The sequence below is a fragment of the Spermophilus citellus genome (genome assembly GCF_964194105.1).
Source record: "Spermophilus citellus genome assembly, chromosome: 3".
Classification (NCBI taxonomy): Eukaryota; Metazoa; Chordata; class Mammalia; order Rodentia; family Sciuridae; genus Spermophilus; species Spermophilus citellus.
Genome location: NC_138184.1, coordinates 43039623 through 43059226, shown reverse-complemented (window position 1 = coordinate 43059226; position 19604 = coordinate 43039623). Strand labels below are relative to the sequence as shown.

General features: G+C 37.4%; 1 protein-coding gene across 5 annotated transcripts in view; it reads right to left on the bottom strand.

Annotated features, from left to right (window-relative positions):
• Nucleotides 1-349: 349 nt before the first annotated feature.
• SATB1 (SATB homeobox 1) overlaps nucleotides 350-19604 on the bottom strand; it is a 75351-nt gene continuing 56096 nt past the window's right edge. For 2 of the 5 annotated variants that reach the window (XM_081288267.1, XM_081288266.1), the window contains exons 10-12: nucleotides 3877-4080; nucleotides 3202-3297; nucleotides 350-1506 (exon numbers count right to left, since the gene is read on the bottom strand). In XM_081288267.1, coding sequence (XP_081144393.1) covers nucleotides 994-1506; nucleotides 3202-3297; nucleotides 3877-4080 — 813 coding nt within the window. In that variant the 3' untranslated portion in view covers nucleotides 350-993. The remainder of the gene's footprint in view (nucleotides 1507-3201; nucleotides 3298-3876; nucleotides 4081-19604) is intronic. The other 3 variants (XM_081288268.1, XM_081288269.1, XM_081288270.1) reach the window with 3 other exon arrangements.

The window sequence follows — 19604 nt, the reverse complement described above, 5'->3', positions numbered from 1 at the left end:
ATTGCATAATTTTCTAAGGTGATCTATTAGTTTTATTTACCTAAGCTTATTTGCATGATAGTAAAAATTGCATACAACAATAAGAGTGAAGCTTATAGTATGAATTGCTTGGATAACATAGAGCACTTTTTATAGGCAACTGTGTAAAGCACATTTTCTCTATTTAAAACTTTAAGACACTTTGTTTTTACTGCCCATCAAAATACATTTATAAATAGAAAAGAATCAGTATGGTAACAAGAGAAGCAATATTACATTTAACGGAAACTTCCAAAAAATTAATTACAACATGATGCTGCAGGATCTACAAATAAATAATGAGGACTAAATTGTGTTTCACATTTTCTTCTCTTTTTTTTTTTTAAAAAAAAATCATGTAACAATGAGAATGAAAAAAAAAAAAATTACAGTGAACTTTTATTTCCAAAATAAAAACAAATTTGAATTACGGCAGTGCCATATAATACAAGGCATTTGTTGGCATATGTCATCTTTAAACTGCATTCCACAGTCTATAGTTCTTTTGTAACATACAATAGAGTAACAAACTCTTTTTTTTTCCTTTAAAATAAGGGGCGAGTTTCCAAAGATCAGTGTGGAGTGTTACAGAAATAATTAAAGGAAAGGAAATCATAATCACAGAAGTTATAATGCTTGTTGGAGGCTCCAGAATAATAATTAAAAAAAAAAAATCTCTGGTATCATGCTTAGGGGGCACACACACACTGGTGGAGCCCTTGAACACAAATTCTAATACCAAACAATCCTCGATGCTTCACCTGGGCTGCCAAGCAGTTTGTAAAAACAGAGTAAAACGTTTAGTGCAGTCTGTACTATTCCTTTTCCAACTTTCCTGTTTGTGCAAGTTTCTGAAGATTCATTGGCCAAACCATGAACAACGAAGGTTTTTCTGAGCAAATACAAGGTGGACTTTTTTCATGTTGTTAGTAAATACCCAGTGGCACTCTGTTGAATGACAATACTACTTGGATCTCAGTCTTTCAAATCAGCATTAATGTCTGTGTTTCCTTCCACGGACAGCTCTTCTTCTAGTTTCACCGAGAAAAGGGTGTTAGCATTTTTGTCTTGGACACTCTCTTCTAAATCCTTGAGCAACTCCTCTTCTTTGTATTCGGCCACATCCACCTCTAAGCCGGAGTTGTCCTTCAGTTTGCCGTGGTGCTTGAGATAGTACCGCTGGTTCTGAAAGAACTTGATGATGGTGTACTTGGGAAGGTCAAGTTGGGCGGACAGAGTCTGGATGGCCTCTTCGTCCGGGTACAGGCCTACGTCTTGTATGAAACTCTGGAGGATTCCCAGGGCTTCCACTGAAATTTTGGTTCGTGGCCGGGTCTTCTGCCGGGTCTCCTCATCAGACTCTGCGGGCGAGGCCACGGTGGGCTGGCGCGGGGGAAGCCTGGGGCCCGCCTGCTGCTGCGGTTGTGGCTGAGGGGGTGGCGGTGCCTGCGGCTGCTGCTGTTGCTGTTGCTGCTGCTGCTGCTGCTGCTAAAAAGAAACAAGCGACAATCAGAGCTCTGCTTTCCCCACGTTCTGTGCACAAAGCTGTCTAGAATTAGAAAACACGTGCTTATGCATCCCGCATATAGCTTCTTTGATATGGGACAAAGATTCAGAGCAAAGAGGCAGACCAGCCAAATGGCCTACTGCATTTCGGGAAAAAAAAAAAAAAATCAGAACGATATCAACTGGGAAGGCAGGAATTCGTACAGCTTTCGGGGCTACTGTGTTCCCTTATCAGATATCAGGGCAGGAGGAGAGAACTCAGCTGCTCTGAAAATGTTTGAGCCATAAACTTCACCAGAAGGACACGCATCAGAGGCACGAAGACAGCAAAGCAAATTATGATGTAAATAATTAACAAAGATTTAAAATGAAGATTGAGAAGCAAGGATTTCAAAAGACATTTTAGAAAAGTGAGCTAAAAAAGAGGCATGGGGAAAGAAATTTGTATTCTGCCCCCCCCCCCCCCTTTCATCAGATGGCAGAGACAAGGAGCAAGAAAAGAAGGTAAGCGTCTGCTCTTATTCAGCATGCTCTCCTAGGAGTCCAGAGGATGTTCCAAGAGACTCAGGTTTGTCAATTTCCTCTCAGACAGCTCCGATTTAACATACACACACAGTTTCTTACCAAATTGCACTAGGCACTAGTGCACAATTTTTTTCTTACCCCAAAATAAAGGTTCAATCCGCTGTATGACGGCTAGTGAATTGTTTTGTCTACAGTAAACTCAGATGTGATTAGGATTTAAATTTAGTGTATACAGACACTTTTTCATAATTAGTATCTGTATATGTGCTGTAATTTCCATACACAATTACACATAACAAATGTGTGACACAGGCAACTACTATATAGTGGAAATCCATAATTCTTATCAGCAGAGCAAATCAACCTGAGTAAGCTGCAAAATATTAGAACATTTGTACTGTGCCTAAGCATTTCCTTTCATCCCCCTAAGAAGCAATTTTATTAAAAACAATTTACATTTTCAAACAAGTACTATTTTTATTACTTAACATATATCGTTTTCTTTGTTTTTCCTAAAACAGTAAGTTTTTCATGCTTTCACAATTATTTTAGTGCTTGATATCCTAAGGGATTCTCCTTTTCAATTTGTTTTATCTTTAATACACACTCAAGGATTTTTTTTCCCTGGTGGATGGATAACATTCTCTCTCTCTCTCTCTCTCTCTCTCTCTCTCTCTCTCTCAACACACACACACACACACACACACACACACACACACACACACAATTTTCCCCCAGTAATACCAAGAAATGAGCAGGTGACTCAACAAAAAGAGTAGAATTTTAGGACTCTGGAAATCAATGGCATTCCTTAAAGGAGAAAACCAAAAAACATTCCTTAGATTTAACAGAAATCTGTCATACAGTTCAAGTTCAATTAGAATACACTTTCTGAGAGCCCCAGTGAACTACCTGAGATCCCAGAACACTTCCATCTAAATTCCCAGGGCTGTTCCATCAGTGGATGAATGGAGAAAAGTCCCAAGACATGAGTAGGTAGAAGGCTGAATGTGCTGCACAGTGGGCTCTGGCCACAGCCATGCTCAGTGCATCCTCTGCACGTCTGAAGATCCTGAGCAAGGGAGCAGGTCTCTGTGCCACCCCCTCTCTGTCTCCCTTCCTTGCTGGCATAGGTAACTTGTGCCCGCTCACCTGAGGAGCAGCACCGAGCCATGGTGCAGGGGTCGGCAGGCCTGGTAAGAAAACGCCTCTAGACTCTCCTTTCCCAAGGGTGGTGGGAGAGGGGCTCTAAAGGAAAGACAAACAGATATGACTCACCCCCAACCTGGACTCTGTGTGGGTACGGGGAGACTGCTACAAGGTGAAGGAAGGGACACGGAGTGCAAAGCAAGATTCCAATTAGATTTCCCTCCCCTCCTTGTTTTGGACAGAGTCCAATGTATAAAACTGTGATTCTACAAACTTCCTCTACAGAATAAATGTAATTCCTTTCCTCAGGGGTGGTATGGCATTGATTAAGAAATAGGTGTATTTTTAAACGATTTTTAAAACAACATACAAAAATTTCGAAGTTCTCGCACACAAAACCCAGAACTAACAACGATATATTTGCCAAACAAGAAGTGCAAAAAGGGGGTTCCTGCCACTCTGGCAGTGGGGAAGTGAGGGGTAGGGAATATAACACACATGTTGGAAAAAGTATGTTAATTTTCCTTTTATCCCCCTGAGCAAGATGGCACTGTATTGTTATCTCTTGCTAAAAAGCCTGTGTTTAGATTGGCGGGAAGAAGAGAGATGCTAATTTCCCTGCTAAGTTTAAAGCTTTATTTACTTAGTGCTCTACTGAATTGGCCAAGGTAAACGGACCTGAATCTGTTCTGCTGGAACGTGGATGATGTGGGGCGGCCTGTCGCCATGGTGATGCACCGCATTGCTCTCCTGCTCGTAAATGGCATCACGCTCTGGCTGAGGAAGACTGAGGAACCTTCGGATCATGGACAAGTTCTCCCACAGAGTCCTGTTTTCTGGAGAAGGATCTTCTTTCCAGCGTAACAGCTCACACAACCATCCCTTGGAGACAAAGGAAATGAGAGGTCAGTTCATGTTTATGGGGAGGGGGCTGGCATTTTCCATAAGGAGCCAAAAAAGAAAAGACTCTGTATAGTAACTTTCTCATATGCTCTCAACACTCTAATCCGTTTCAAAAATATTTTAACCTTTTAAGAGAGGATAGCTGCGGCTGTCAAGGAGGCAGGCTGTGTTTCTAATGAGTGTTCAGACTTGCATCTTAAAAGAGAGACATATTTTTCAGACTCCAAGGGCAAAAGAGCATTTATCACAGACTTTGCAATATGTGAAATAGGAGGAAAGCAAAAATAAGTGTTTCTACGCTTGCTTAATCTTCTTGTCTGATGGGGGCCATCTGAAGATGCTGAAGGTATTTAAAAAGGGGTTGAACAGATCCTAGAAATAAAAAGATTTCCTAAGCTTATAAAAGAAACTATGTATATTTGTGTATATGCATGTATGAGAGAGGAGAGACATATACAACTAGTTGTGAGACCAAGAATACTGTCCAGTTTCGGCATAATGATTAGAATGGGCATTCAAGGACTTCTCCAAGAAAAGAACTTTCCAAAAAGAGACTTCAGAGTCCTGTTTTCTGCCTGTGGCAGTGTTAGCACATGATCTGCTCAGGCAAGAATTTTAATAGGCTTCCTGAATTAAATGAGAAAGAAATGTCCAATGAATACCAAAATATGAACCTCTCCGATATATCCTGAGGTCCCAGTTTTGACTTTAGGCTTATCTGTGAGGAATGCAATGGTCCAAGACCTCAAACTTTCATCCTAACCAGGATGAACTCTAACCACTGGGGTAAGGAGCAATGGGATTCCCCAGCCAAGGCAGCCACACCTCAGCAGCTGAGTTCTCTGCTAAGAGCTCTCCACTGTACTCTTCTCTGGAGAAATGTCCTGAAGCCATCTCATCTGACGATGCTTGGAACACTGCTCCCCCTCCTCACTGACCTTCTCACTCAGGAGTGGCCAGCGATTTACTGATCCAGAAGTACAAAGTCTCAATCCTTATTTCAAGCGGACAACTCGCTCTATGCTTCAACTCTCTCTCTGGAGACAGTCACCCCCATTCTTTTACTCCATCCCCTATCAATCGAGGGCTAGACTTTATCTGGGGCCACAAATTTTTTTTTTTTTTTTTTTTTTTTTGGTGCTGGGGATGGAATCCAGGGCCTAAGCTAAGCAAGGTTGAGGTACATCCTCAGCCCCAGGGCCACGTTCTTAGGCGACCTCTTCCTCTGCCCTATTTTCCCTAATTCCTCAGGTCCTCCTCAAACCACCAGCATCTGATTCCCATCTTAGACTCTGCTTTAAGGGAACCTGACTTAGGACAAGAGTTTCTTGGAAATCTCAAGAAATTTAATTGGATGGGAATTCTTCTTCTGATTGTAACATACGGTGAAAAGAAGCCAGGCCTGTCCTCCCCAGAATGGCCTACTTGAGAGAATTTAAAAGAAAAGATGGTGACAGATACGTCGGCTTCTCAAGGCTCACTTACAGATCAGCCAAGAAGGACTGCCACAAACTCTCATGAGATATACTACATTTTCTGAGAGTTTGGATTCTCTACTCAACAGGTCTTTTAATTGAACAAATATATACGTGGGGATGGCCATGCAATTGTGCACTTATTCAGTGCACTGGATGCATAATTCAAGGTGAGGAGAGGAAGCAGCGAACTGCAAATTCACCTCAAGGAATGTCAACTAAATTTAAAAAATCCCTGTGACAACAGGATTGCTGAGCATATTTCCCTTCTAACTACAGCAACTCCATGGCTATTCCCAGCATACTGTAAGATATTTCAGCGCAGACAGACATCATTACCCTTTGTACATGTATGATTGCACTAATGGCGCGACTCTGCATCGTGTACAGAGAAATGAAAAGTTGTGTTCCATTTGTGTACAATGAGTTGAAATGTATTCTGCTGTCATGTATAACTAATTAGAACAACAAAAAAAATTTAAAAAGATACTTCAGCTCTATCTGTGTGAATATAATATTGACTACAAAACTGTGTTTGAGTATTTGAAGTATTTGAAACCCACCTGCATATGGTGCCCTGCAGATGTTTATTTAGTTCTTATAGGCAAATATTTGCTACCTGGATTAAGATATGAAAATATCATATATTTTCCTACATCTAAGCTGTTTTGTTGCATTATACTTCTAAATCTTGTTGCTGTGTAGGTTTAGATACATATCTTCCTGTGGGCTTGAATATTAACTATGGTTAAGATGACTTCCCTCTTCCCCTTTCTGTATCCTTCAGCTATCACCACTGACAGGTCAAGCTCTATGCCTGAACACAAAATTATTTGATTTTATTTACCTTTCAATGAAGAGAAGTTAGAAGGTTCATCAAGAACAGAGCAGAAAAAAATTTTTTTTAACTTAGCTAGTATCCCGCTACTGCAATAAATGTTAAACATTGAGCTTCTACAAATTTTTTTTAAGAAATAAATGCTTGTAACTAAAAATTGCTAAAAGTTAAATTAAGAACGATTCATGTAGGAAAAGCTTCTTGGAGAGAGCTGCAAAACTCCAATGATTTTTCACATCCTTTAGAAACTTTTTAAAGTAATGCAGAGATCAGTTAGCACTTGGATATATGTGAAAAAACATGTGGATCACAGATGTTCTTTGGAAAAGAAAATCATTAGTTCTTTTAAAATGGCTAATAATGATAGCTAATTCCTAAACAATCACACTCATGCTGGTTTAACAAATATTTCAGAAAAAGAGCCCTGACTCATTCAACAAATATTTTGCTTATATTGTCACTTCTGTGTCTCTATACTTACGAGACAGATCCTTATTTTTATTAATTGCCCATGACTAACATAACATTTCCAGTAGTTTGCTATTAACCTCTGCCCTTAAATAATACTTCTAATTCCTTATCTAAAAATAATTTGATGAATTATAAGCTGAAGCATGTCTCCGCTAGCCTTTCAAGAGACACGATGATTTTAAGAGACTGAAATCAGATGCTTCTTAGAAAAATATTTAACAGTGCAGCTGGGAACTGTTAGTTCTACAAGGGTATTCCAAAAAACAAAAGGGGAGGGGGGATTGGCTTTTCTCAATGTGTGTATCTCTTAAGAAATAATGGAAAACAGACATTTTGACACATTAGTTCTTTGTTAGTATAGAAAGAAACTGATTTGTTCCCATATTACAGGCAAAAATAAGGTTAATTTATTCTAAAATATTTTTTAACAAAAATACCTTGAAATAGTTTTAACTACCTCCAATCCTATTGATTGCTATGCCATTAGTGACAACAGTAATTTGATCCATGTTTTTTTTTTCAGAAAATGACTGAAAAAGCCAAATGCTTTTTAATTCTCCAATACCTTTTTCCTAGGTCAAAACATTTGCAATATTTGATAAAATAATTCCACAAAGTACGATGCTGGTCTTTAAATGAGAACTCTATAGATTTACTTGGGAGAAGAGAGATGACAAATGCAATGTGGTGCTTTGTTGCAAGATGTGAATATAATCCCATTTTTAAGATTGTTCCCCAGGACTTGATGTCCTCTAAGACCACAGGCAGGGAACTACTCTCAAAATTAAATTAGACCACAACTGTTTTGAACAGTAGAAAAAGACTGGGGCCTCACAGCCTTAAAATAATGAGACCAATGAATCCATTCTAAGAAAACTAAAATGGTACAAGGAACAACCTAAACTTTAAATGTAGTAAATTTGCCAAGCAACATTACACTGCATATAAAGAGGGCAAAATATAAACAGTGGCCACATGTAAATAAATTAGTAAAACTTTCAGGATGTTACTACTTTTCAAACTGACAAAGTTTAATTTGACACCTTCTGTTCTAAACCCTTTGTTTCTATTCAAAATCACGCCTTGAGCTGTTGCTATCAATCACAGCGCTCCCCCTATTACTTAAAAAAAAAAACTGGCAGGACCCTGAATAAGCTGAAAATGCCATGCAGATGAATTCTGAGATAATATGTTCAAACCTGTTATATACAACACAAATCCTGTAAAGTTATGTATTGTAAACCTACATTTATTGAGAACTAAAAGTCTTAAATCCATCTGCCACAAAGGAAATACTGTTATGTACTTTATAGTAACCAAGAACCATCTGCAAATGTCTTGCTACCGTAAGCAAGAAAACGGTGCAAAAGATGCTAAACCTAAGACTGAAATAAATAACATTTTTTTTTGACCGGTTTTGGTTAGGGATCTATTAAAGAAATCTAAGACTGAGGAGGGGAAAAAAAAAAAAAACAAGGAAAAGAAAAAATGCAGAATGACTGCCAAACCAGCACTGCAAAAAAGCAAAACAAACTCAATGACAACACAATGGCAATTTATTATGGTCCATGAAACACATGACTGTATGCTCATTTTAAAGGAAAAATTAGCAGTTCTAAACTCAATATTCTAATGATGTGCTTTACTGACAGAATCTTGTTGTACCACATTTAAATAAAAATCCTGGCACCTTCATCTCTCAGCTGCTAATTTCCAACCAAGCTCAATCTCTGATTTCCACCCCACTCTTTTTAGAACTGTTAATTCAAGTCAATTCGCTGCTAACATTTTAGTGGGTAAGGGGTACACGATGATTTTAATTGAGCCAGGAAAGCAACATCCTTTCATGAATGAAATTTATTGTACCTATAAAGCCTCTCGCACAGCGAGAACCCTTACAGGGCCTGGTCTGTGATAAACCTGGGAGTTCATAACACAACTAGTTTTCCAGGGGAAAACAGACTTTGGTATTCTCTGAGAGAGAAAAAAAAAAAAGTCATTTAATGCAATATACATATATGTGTATATTATCATCATATATACATGCATTCTAAAACCAAGAGCTATAAAAATAGAGAGAAAATGACAATTTTTGCTGCCACTAAGAAGGAAAAATACATTTAAAAAAATAGAACGGTAATTTGAGCTCTAAAAAGCAAAACATTTTATCGTCTGTATTTATTCCCCCTCACCCTCATCTTTTATGTGTTATCTGCAGGAGTATTTTGTTCCAATCTCTGGGGCATACAGTATACTAATATATGATATTAAAAGAAATCAATCTAAATAGGAAAGTATTTGATACAAACACTTTAGTAGAAAGCATGAATTACATTTTTGCAAGTAGTAGGAACAAGGATTAAGTACATAATCCATTAAATAGTACTTCTAACAAAAAATTCAGCATTGTAGACTAAACTACACCAGGCATTTTGAATGAGTACATTTTCAACAACAACTAACTATAAAGCTAGCAATTTATCATTCAGCAAATAATTTTCTACTTCTAAAAGAATCTGTAAGTGTTACTTATGCTAATGAAGACAGTTTTTAATCTGCCCACAAACATGCTAATAGAGGGCAATTTTTTTTTTTTTATTTACAAAGCTGTCGGCACTCAAGGGTAATTTCATATCAGTGTTCTATAAGCCAGGGTGGGAGTAGGGTAGGGAGGGATATGGATTTTAATTGTCAGAGCTACCAAATCCTTCATCTTTAGCATCTAGGTTTAACAATATCACAAAAAAAAATGCACAGGGACTAGTGACGTTTTAAACCACCACTTAAATGCTGTAGAAGGGTTCCACTTTCACATCTTTTATGCTCTCTATATACACTGTCCCTCAAATGTAGTATTTAAACATATAATTGAGGAGGAGGCTTAATGCAGAGACCCCCAAGAACTGACAGAGGAACAACCCTACTTCTAGGTGTGAGGCCTGAACGCTTCACACACAAACTTCCAGTATCTTTTCACAAACAAACGTAACACTTTGAACAGTGAGAAACAGAACAGCAGTAAAACAATACTGAAAGCATTTTAAATTATTTACTAGGTTAAAAGGGTGAAATGATACTTTTAAATACATCAAATTTCATCATCTAGGCCATTTTTTGGTGGCAAAGTGGTATTGATCTTTCCAAATGCTTAAAATCAACTATTTTCCAGAAGGTCATTATTTGATTAAAGGCATTAAAGTTGAGGGCATCAAGCGAAGCACTTTTTCTTCTTCCCCATTCAAATCATCATCTAATTTAATAAAAATGATCCCATCATGTCCTATAATAAAAATGCTTGTCTTAAGATATTATTCTTTACCTAACATATTAACCTTTAAATGTTATGAAGTTCTTTAGGAGGAAAACCTTTGCTAAAGCAGATCATTCTATAACATATCAAGAGGCCCTCATCATTACATTAATAAAGATGTATGTTCTCCTCTGTGGAATTAGGAGGAGATGCATTCATCTTTCTCCCCAGTTTAATAACATCTACTTTGTGTAAAGCAAAGAAACTCTCAGGAGGCACTGGGAGTAACTTTTCCCGCTAAGTTAACATTGGTCTTATTAAAGAAAACATGAGAAATAAATTTGAACAGACACATACCAGCAAATGCTCTTTCTACTCTAAAAGTAGCACGTTACAGTCTCTTTATTCAAAATGCATTTAAAAAGAAATAGAGTTCAAAATGCCTATGTGTCTGTATGTATATCCCCCCAAATTATTGAGTTTCCCAAGTATGGTTTCTGATACTTGTATTTACTAAAAAGGGGAAAAAATGTAAAAAATAAAATGTTTTAAATTGTTGTTATTTTCAACTGAGAAGATGATTGTTTTTAAATTCACCCCACAACCTCTAATTTATTTAAGGGACTCATATCTTAACCAGAAATCTACAGGCTGCTAATATTGGGGAAATAACAGGATATAAAATGACTACACAGAAATTTCTCACTTGAGTCAGTTTTGCCACTTTTGTCATTAAGAGGTTAAGCAACTCTAGCAGTTTCTGGAGGTTTATTATCAACATAAAAAAATAATGTTTATACAACCTGGGGAAAAGTATCCATTACAATTCAGTGGATTTAGAAGGGAAATTCAGAGTCTCCAGTAAATGATCTTTATTTTTCAATTTCACTTAATACTTCATCAGATAAAAAATGAAAATGGTTTGTTTTTATGTATACCTCTTTTCTACCTGCTGTAAGCCACCGACTTCAAGGCACACATCAATACGGTGGCGTGTTTTGGGTTGGTTTTTTTTTTTTTTTTTTTTTTTGCTACAAATTGTTTTGCTCATAACAAGATTATCAAATGACAACCTGGCCAGGGGAGATACAAATGGTTCTTACTTAAAAAGGTTGTTGGGCAAGGGAATCTCACATTTTAAAGGATATTTTTTCAGAAGTGGGAGAGAAAAGGAATAAAGATGAAAGTATGAAATTCTAAGCAATCTATTAAGCTAGCTAGCAAAAAGATAAATCTCTTAATTTGACTGAAATAGAGAATTTCCAAAGAAGGTCTAATTTTTAAAATATTGGAAAATATGGATTTAAAAGTTTATATTTTACATTTAGTCCAAACTTGTATTCAGAATAGGTTTTTCAAAACTGAAAAAAAAAATCTGGCTTATAACTCTGATACTTGAATATAGACTCTGAAAAAGAATTTCTTAACTGTTTCTTCCCTCAACTAAAGAAATATTATTAACGTTACATAAATTTCAGTGTTCTGCTCTGGCTCCTAACATTTAAACATTCTATCTTCAAGTCTGAAGTTTTCATTTTCTCCTTGATCTTCACAGATGGTATCATTTGAAAACAGAAAATACTCCCAAGGTTCATGCTACAACATTGTAATCAATTTTAGTTTTTGCTTCTATCATTAAGAATAGTCCACCTCTTTCCATTGTGCTCACCACTGACTAGCCTGAACTGGGGCATCTCTTCTTTGAATAACCCTTTAAGGTACCAAACACCCTTTTTAACGACTTCGAATGCAAAACTGTTTTGATTTCTGAGCAGAAAAGCATTTAAGTAATCATTCCTATTCCTCTCTTAACTTAGGAGGGTAAGTACATCACTAGAGCTTTGATGAACAGGGAGCCAGTGCCGTCATACAGAGTTGATGTGACTCCTCAAAAAGCAAACTCATCTCATGCTTAATTTAGTCTATGGAACTTCCTGATTGGTAAATCTGCAAGTTTCATTAAGCTTTCTTGAATCCCCTTAACTTGGAGATTGGATCCCAGGAAGAAAATCATTGCACTCGTCTTTTACTTTTAAAGTGCCCGTAGTTTATTCTACTGCTCAGTGTGACCTTCAGTGGCTTCCCAACATAGAGAAAAAGCTCACTCTCTCCAGGGCAGCATTCAAAATCCTCCTAATCATGCTCACATCCTCATTTGCTGGACTATTTATCACTATTGTCCAACATTGCCCTGTATTCTGTTCTCCATGCCTCATATGGTTTTCTCTACTGGGAAAGCCATTCTTGCTTTTGCCACCCACCCTAATCTACTGCTCCTTCAAGTCATGCTCAAGCACCTCTGCATACCTATAAAGGCTTATATTGTGGTTTGTTCTTTAACTCTATGAGCTTGAGCAAATTACCTTTCTGAGGATTTGTGGAGATTAATATATAGTATTAATATCACAGAATAGTGTCTGGCAAAAATATATTCTGCCCAACACCCGATCGACGATAATTACTCAAAGTTCTGATGAAAGGACTGAAAAGCACTTGCCCTTAAATGGCTCACGGTCTATTTGGGAAGATCTGGCATTTGAAACTACTAGTCCCAAGCAGCATGTGACGAAAGGTCATTGATGGGCAGATTTCAAGTGGGATCAAAGTACAGCAAAAGAAGCATCAGGATAGGGTAGTCAAGAGATCCTTCCTACATGAAGAGTGATACTGCTTGGCTTTAAAGAAGGGGCAATATTTAAGAGAAGTCAGGAGAATGATAGAAAGAAACAATTAAAAAAAAAGAGCAGGATGGATTAACCAAGTACTGGACAAAAATCAAACCAGATGCTTGTGATGTGATTATGCCTCCCTGCATTCTTGTGGTACAGCTAACTCTTCACCATAATTCCTCGAAGATACAACTTAGTTCCTATAAATACCTCTTGTCATCTATATACTGTCTTTCTAAAATCTATTTAAGAAGCCTGGGTTTTATTTTTGAATATCTACTCCACCCCTTATTAGCTCCATAACGCTTGGCAGGTTACTCGAATTCTCTAACCCTCTACTATCTCTTCTGTGAAATGGGGTCCCATTTAGCACCTCATTCATAGGGTAGTGAGACTGTTGATGGAAGGAGCGTGACAGTTGGTAACAGTTATGATAGATGTCAGCTATTATTGTTGTCATTGTCACACTTGCTTCTTCCCAATGGAACCTGAATATCTAAGAAGTTGCTGAAAATAATTCAGTTGCCACATTCCAGTCTGATCCCACTATCTTCCTCCCAAATCAGGTTAACCTCCTAGTAGTTTAACTCAATTAATAGCTTTGTTGTCCATCTACTCATGTAGGCTAAAGGCTGGTTGTTTGAAGTATGAATTGGTATGATTTTTCTGAAGTGCAATGTGAAAAGGCAGAATGAAGAAATATCATTTTAAAACATTTTTAATCCAATAATACCATTTTGGGGGGTTTATCCTAAGGAAACAGTAATGAAGGATGTGTAACAATATTTCACTATAAAGTTTACATCTGAATTATCTGTGGCATTAAAATGTGAATATAACCTAAATATACCTGAATAGAGAATTCATATAAATAAATGCTAAGACATTATATACACACATATATTCATACACATAGAAGTACATGTGTGATGTGCGTGCATATAAAAAGAAAAAAATTCAGAATATTCCAAGCAGCTATGTCTAGGTGATTAGAATTATGGATACGTTTATGGTCTTCCTTAGCTCACATTTTCTGTACTGTTTTTTTCTGTATTGTTTTTGCAATAAAAATATATTAGCAAATGGCTTTAAATAAAAATCTATATTTTTTGTCTATTTCCTTTGTAACCAATCATAATTTGCTATTAATTCTACCCCTTCGGAACATCTCTTGGATTTGTTTCTTCTTTTCCATTCCTACTGCCTGCCCTTTGAGTGAAAAACTCTTCTAAAGGACCTGAAAATACGCTGAGGCTCAAACTTCAATGGTGAGTGCAAAAATATGGTGAAAGATTCTCCGAAACAAAGTGAAGTAGCAGTTAACTGGGGGATAGGGCAGAGATGCACAAGTAGCACAATCTGGGCCATTGAGTGAGTAGCCAGAAACTGCACACCTCTGTAACTCCTGGGGGCTCATACATGGTAGCAAAGCTCCAAAGGATAAATTCATAATGATGTTGCTACATCAGCTGACTGGTCTAAGGAGGCAGAGAAGCATCAACAAAGGCTCTGTCAAATGCAAATACATGTGATCATTTTAGAAAGGAGCTTATCAGGCTGGGGATGTAGCTCAGTGGTAGAGTGCTTGGGTAAAAAAGGAAGATGCTTAAGATAGTGAACTTCACTTTCTCCCAAACCGTCAACTCAAATGAATACATGCTTTAAAGAAGTAAAATTCTTACTATCTTGCTTCCAATAGTCACTATTTACAAATTTACAATATGTATTTTCCTATTCATAATTATGATCATTTAAAAAATGTGGCAGAATATTTGTATATGCCATGTGCAAAAAAGAAAAGCACAGAAATAAGAACTCATAAAATGTATCAATTTTAGGAGATGGTTTACCTTGACAGGGCGGTTTGTTTGCTTACAAAAATAATTTACTACTAGGTTGTTTCAAAACAAATATTTCTGCACTGCATTTTTAACTGATTTTTCTAGAACTTTTCAGCACTGCAAATATCTTCTAAAATGAGCTATACTCCCCATTATGCATATATAGGGGCTGGGAATTAAAAATTTAAAACTTCTCTATATGATGTTCTAGGAGAGATAACAAAGAATTTTTAAAACCACGAGAAGGCAATCTGGGATTGTAAAAGTTATGGGAATCACATCCTAAGAGGAACGATCAAGCAGGGTCATTATGAGCTCCCAACTTGCTTATGATTCTACTGATAAAGTTAAGACCCCCCACTTTTGTGGCCAAAACCCAGATCATTTTATCCATTATGCAAACCTGCTCATCAGAAGTTGGCTTCATTTGAAAGAGCCAAATCTTGTGATTCACAAGTAGGCATTAAAAACAGAAAGCATAAATATTGCTAGACATATCATGTGAGCCCTGGTGATAATGGTTGGGTTATAATTTTCTCAATAAAAGGAGACAAGGGAAGCTGAGGCTGTGCACAGGTCGTCTCAGTTGCCTTTCAGCCACTAATCTATTTCACACCTGGGAAGGCAAGCGCAGACATCCCAAGGGGGAAGAGGCAAGAGTGTTGGCGACTGACCGGACTCTGTCCAGACTCCTCCCAACTCCTCCTCTCATGGTCCCTCATGGATTCCCTTACAAATATGCTGTTTTGCAGTAATTTTACCTCTTATTGTGAGCACATAAAATATGCTTCTGAATAATTATATCCTTTCACAAATAAGAACTGAGTGCCATCTATGTGCCAGCTCCTATGCAGGCTAAGAGGAGATGTGGAAACAGATATAATGGAGACCCATTTCTTCCAATACTTCTTGACCAGTGAGGTAAGAACTATCTAAGTTTCAGATTTCAATTGATATTAAAGGTGTAGTTCCACTGGAAAACTAGTCTGGGGCTAAAGGCATTGTCTCACAAAATCCAGCACCATACGTGGGCATCTGAACACTGGACGTCTACTTTTGTTTTTAAATGTTACTGCAGTTAGGGTAACCTCTGCCTATGTGCTTTGGAGTGAAGGACACTTGAAAAGTAAGCACACCAAAAAGCAATAAACTAATTATTTAGAAAAAAAATGTTTACCTGGTAAATTCAAGAATTCCTTTGCTAATATGTTTAAAAAATATCATTATTTTCCCTCTGCACAATTTATCTAATTGTTGATCTCAACTCTTTCGTGCCACAGACCCTTCTAACAGACTGGTGAAATTCATGGATGCCCAAAATAAAATCCATAAGATTACAAAGAAAATCAATTATACTGACATACAGAATTGGTTTTATATATAACTTGGATAGCAAGGCTGGGGGTGGACTGGAATAAACCAATCTACCCAAAATTTGTGATTATAGTAATAGATAGGCTTCTTTATTAACACACTAAATAACAAGATCAAGCAACAGATCTAATAGTCATTGCAATTTTTAGTGATGAGCAAAAAATGATATTTCAAGATACTTACAATAACCCAATGTGATATGAAAATATCTGTGATTTTTTTTTTTATTTGTGACAAAGTCATAGCTATTGCTGATACTGGTTTGTTGTTTATGGTAATAATTGAATAAAATGCCAACTTTCAATAAGAAGTTACAGAAAGTAAAGACACATTTCTTTTTTTTCATCCAAGTTCATGGTCCCCTTGGGGAAGTGAGAAAGGTTAAGAACCTCTGAATGGTGTACACACACACCTTTTTTTTTTTTTTTTTCAGAACTTATATAAAGCTCCTAGACTAGAAAGACTTGATATGAATGTACTTGTGCAACGTATTTCCTCTTTTTCTTTTTGCACAAAAGGATATGAGAAAAGCAATTAATCAGGAGTGTGGGGCAGTCACTAGACTGTCCTGAGGAAGCCCATGCTTCCATCCCAGGTGTTTCAGGAGTACCCTGTGTGTGTTGTAGGGCAGGGAATGATAAGAAGTTTCCTGCCCCACTCAATCCTTGGGTCAATCAAAGTTGTGGAGAACTTTGATCTGATTTATGTATTTGAGTTTTTGGATGAAATTTCATCCATAAAACAATGGTTTTATAGCTTAAAGATGTTAACTGACAACTGACCAGAATATATATGTTTTATTTTCCTGATCTTACAACAAACTCAGAATGAGTTTACAACCCCATCAGCATTCTGAATTAGTTAACTTCATACCATCCAAGTAATTCTGAAGGTAAAAAAGATTAGCAAAGTATCCCTTGAGAATGTCTATTTGCCAGGAGACGAACACTATGTTTTCACAAAGATAACACTAAGGTTTCCTGAGTGGGAGGAGATAAGGGAGCAGGGTGGACGCAGGATAGAGGCAGGGTAAGGAATGTACAGTGGCACAGGCACTCAAGGGTGACGGAGGGCCAGCGCAGCTGGGGACAGCAGTAGCCATACAAATGCTGGAGAGCCAGGGGCTATCAAATACTGGTCCTTGCCCTGAAAGGACAATGGCTAGGAATCTGTGTGTGCCTATCAGATTGATGGACAGAACAGAGGCAGCTAGTTAAATATAGGGTGAAAGAAGAAAAAAAAAATAAAGTGACTAGGGAAGATGGTAAGTGGAGAGACAGGTGGAGAATAACTGAGCACATAACCATCGCATAACTTTACATCACAAAAAGACCAATGCTAAATGTAGCCAGAAATACAAACACAAACTTCTGTTCAGAAATTAAGCTTGATGGATAAGGCTTTAGTCCTTATGATTATCCAAGGTCCAAGTTATTTAGTCTCCTTAATCAAAATATTAAAATAAAATCACAACCCATTAGGCTATCACCTTTACCCCAATCTCCAAACATAGTAGCAAAAATTAATTGCAAGCCAGGAAGAAAGGGTGATTTAGCCAGTAACAAATCAGCCTAGACTGAACTGGATTTTCTAACAGCATTTTATCTATTGGGGATGTATATTTTATTGACAGCCTTCACTTCCTTGACCTTAATGAATTTATTTTTTTTTTTACCTAATCTGAATTTCATTTAAACCACCAAATACTCCATCAGTAAGCCAGCCAAAGTAGCACCATAACAAGTAGCACTCCTGTAGGTAACATGAGTAAAACAGGTTGAGGTTTAAAAAGGATATTGGGTATGGACATTTACCAAGAGCTATCAAATGCTGTAGGTATCAATTTATGAACTTGCAAACATGGATTCAAGATCTGTTCTTCAATGGGCTGTCCCTCTCTTCTTCTTTTTCCTTTGCATTTATTCCTTATTTCTCTAATCTCTTGTGAATTCTCATGGATTTAAACTGCCCTGTCTTTTCCTCTTTCACGTGCAGTGCTATCCTTCCCAGAAAAACATCCATCAATTAACAAAACAAAACCAACAAAAACAAGACAGGGACTGTTATGGTCGACCTTCAGAAAATGGTGGAAAAAAAAACAAACAAAAATGACATATTTAAGGAGGAGACTCTTGAGTGACTTTCAAATCAGACTCTAAACTAGCAATCACCACCCTATCGCATAAGTCCATTCCCCAACTGAATTCAGCTCATCTCACGCTCTATACTGCCCCGACTCTGCTAGGTCCCTGCATGCTAATTATTCCAATTAACCACGAACAAGTCTCACATGAAGATGACATCAATCTTGAGCTCATCTCATACTATGTAATGTGAAGTCCACACACTAAATTCCAAAAATCAATTCTGCTCATTGTGTGCCACCCATAAATAACCCTTCTGCGACAGACCCCCAAATAGCACGCCCTGCCCCCAAACTAAGCTCTACCATTATTCAATCCCTTACCTTCTCTGGGACTCACTCCCAGACCTGTTGGCAGTGTTTTCAATCAAAATAGAATCTTCTTTCACGCTTGTACACCTGCCTCAGTCACAAACTCACAGAACCTAGGACTGCATGGTGTATTAGACATCATGTGACCTAACCTATTTTACTTTCCTGAAGAGGAAGTTTGAAGTCTAGGAGGTTAAGCAACTTGCCTGGAACTGCCCAGCATACTGGTCCAGGAATTGGGACCACCACTCTGCTTTCCTCTAAAAGATGAGGTTCATGTACAAGTTGTTACACAAATTATCTGAGTTTGCAAATTAGCTACCATTACCCTATTTCTATCTCATGTAGATAATCAGAAGCCATGCCCTCTAATTCCTTTCAGCTAAGAATATAGATGTTGTGAGCTACACTAAAAATGATATTAATGACTTTAACAAGGACGACCAAAAATTAAGATAGTGGGTCCAAAAGAAGACAGCAAAGAATACCAAAAGGAGCTGTTTTCTTCCCTGTATCTTTTCATGAGGAATGGAGAAGAGAACCTGCAGAATGACTGAGGACAGTAGTCTGGCTTGGGGCCAGCCGTTTGTAAACCACATTTGTATGGAATCTGCATCTGCTACTTGTTAATGCACACAGGAAACCACCCCCTTATTAGACAGGAATCTAGCAGGGTCCATAAAGAAAATTAAAATATTTTCTTTGAAAAATAGGAGTTTTTGTAGTCTAAGAAAACTTAATGGAAAGATATGCTCTTCCCTTGTACTTAGAATATCAAATACTGTCAAACTGCACATATATCACGGTGTCCCTAAACAGCAACTGCTTTTGCTCTTTGTTCCTGTTGCTCTTTGTATTAACAGGTATGCTAGGCACAGAGAAATGCTAATACATAAAACCTATAGTCGGCAAATATGAAAAACTAGGAGATGATTTTTCATATTGTCAGTGAAATTTTTCATTTGCCAAGAGCTCAAGGTTCCTTTCAATGGTGACCCCTACCAGTGATTATGAAATGTGTTCAACTGCCTTATCCCTCACATATCTTAAAGTAGCTGTGCAACACCTTCAGTGTTATTAAATTAGAGTACTGGTATTAAAGTCATAAAGTTTATTTACTTCTACTTTTC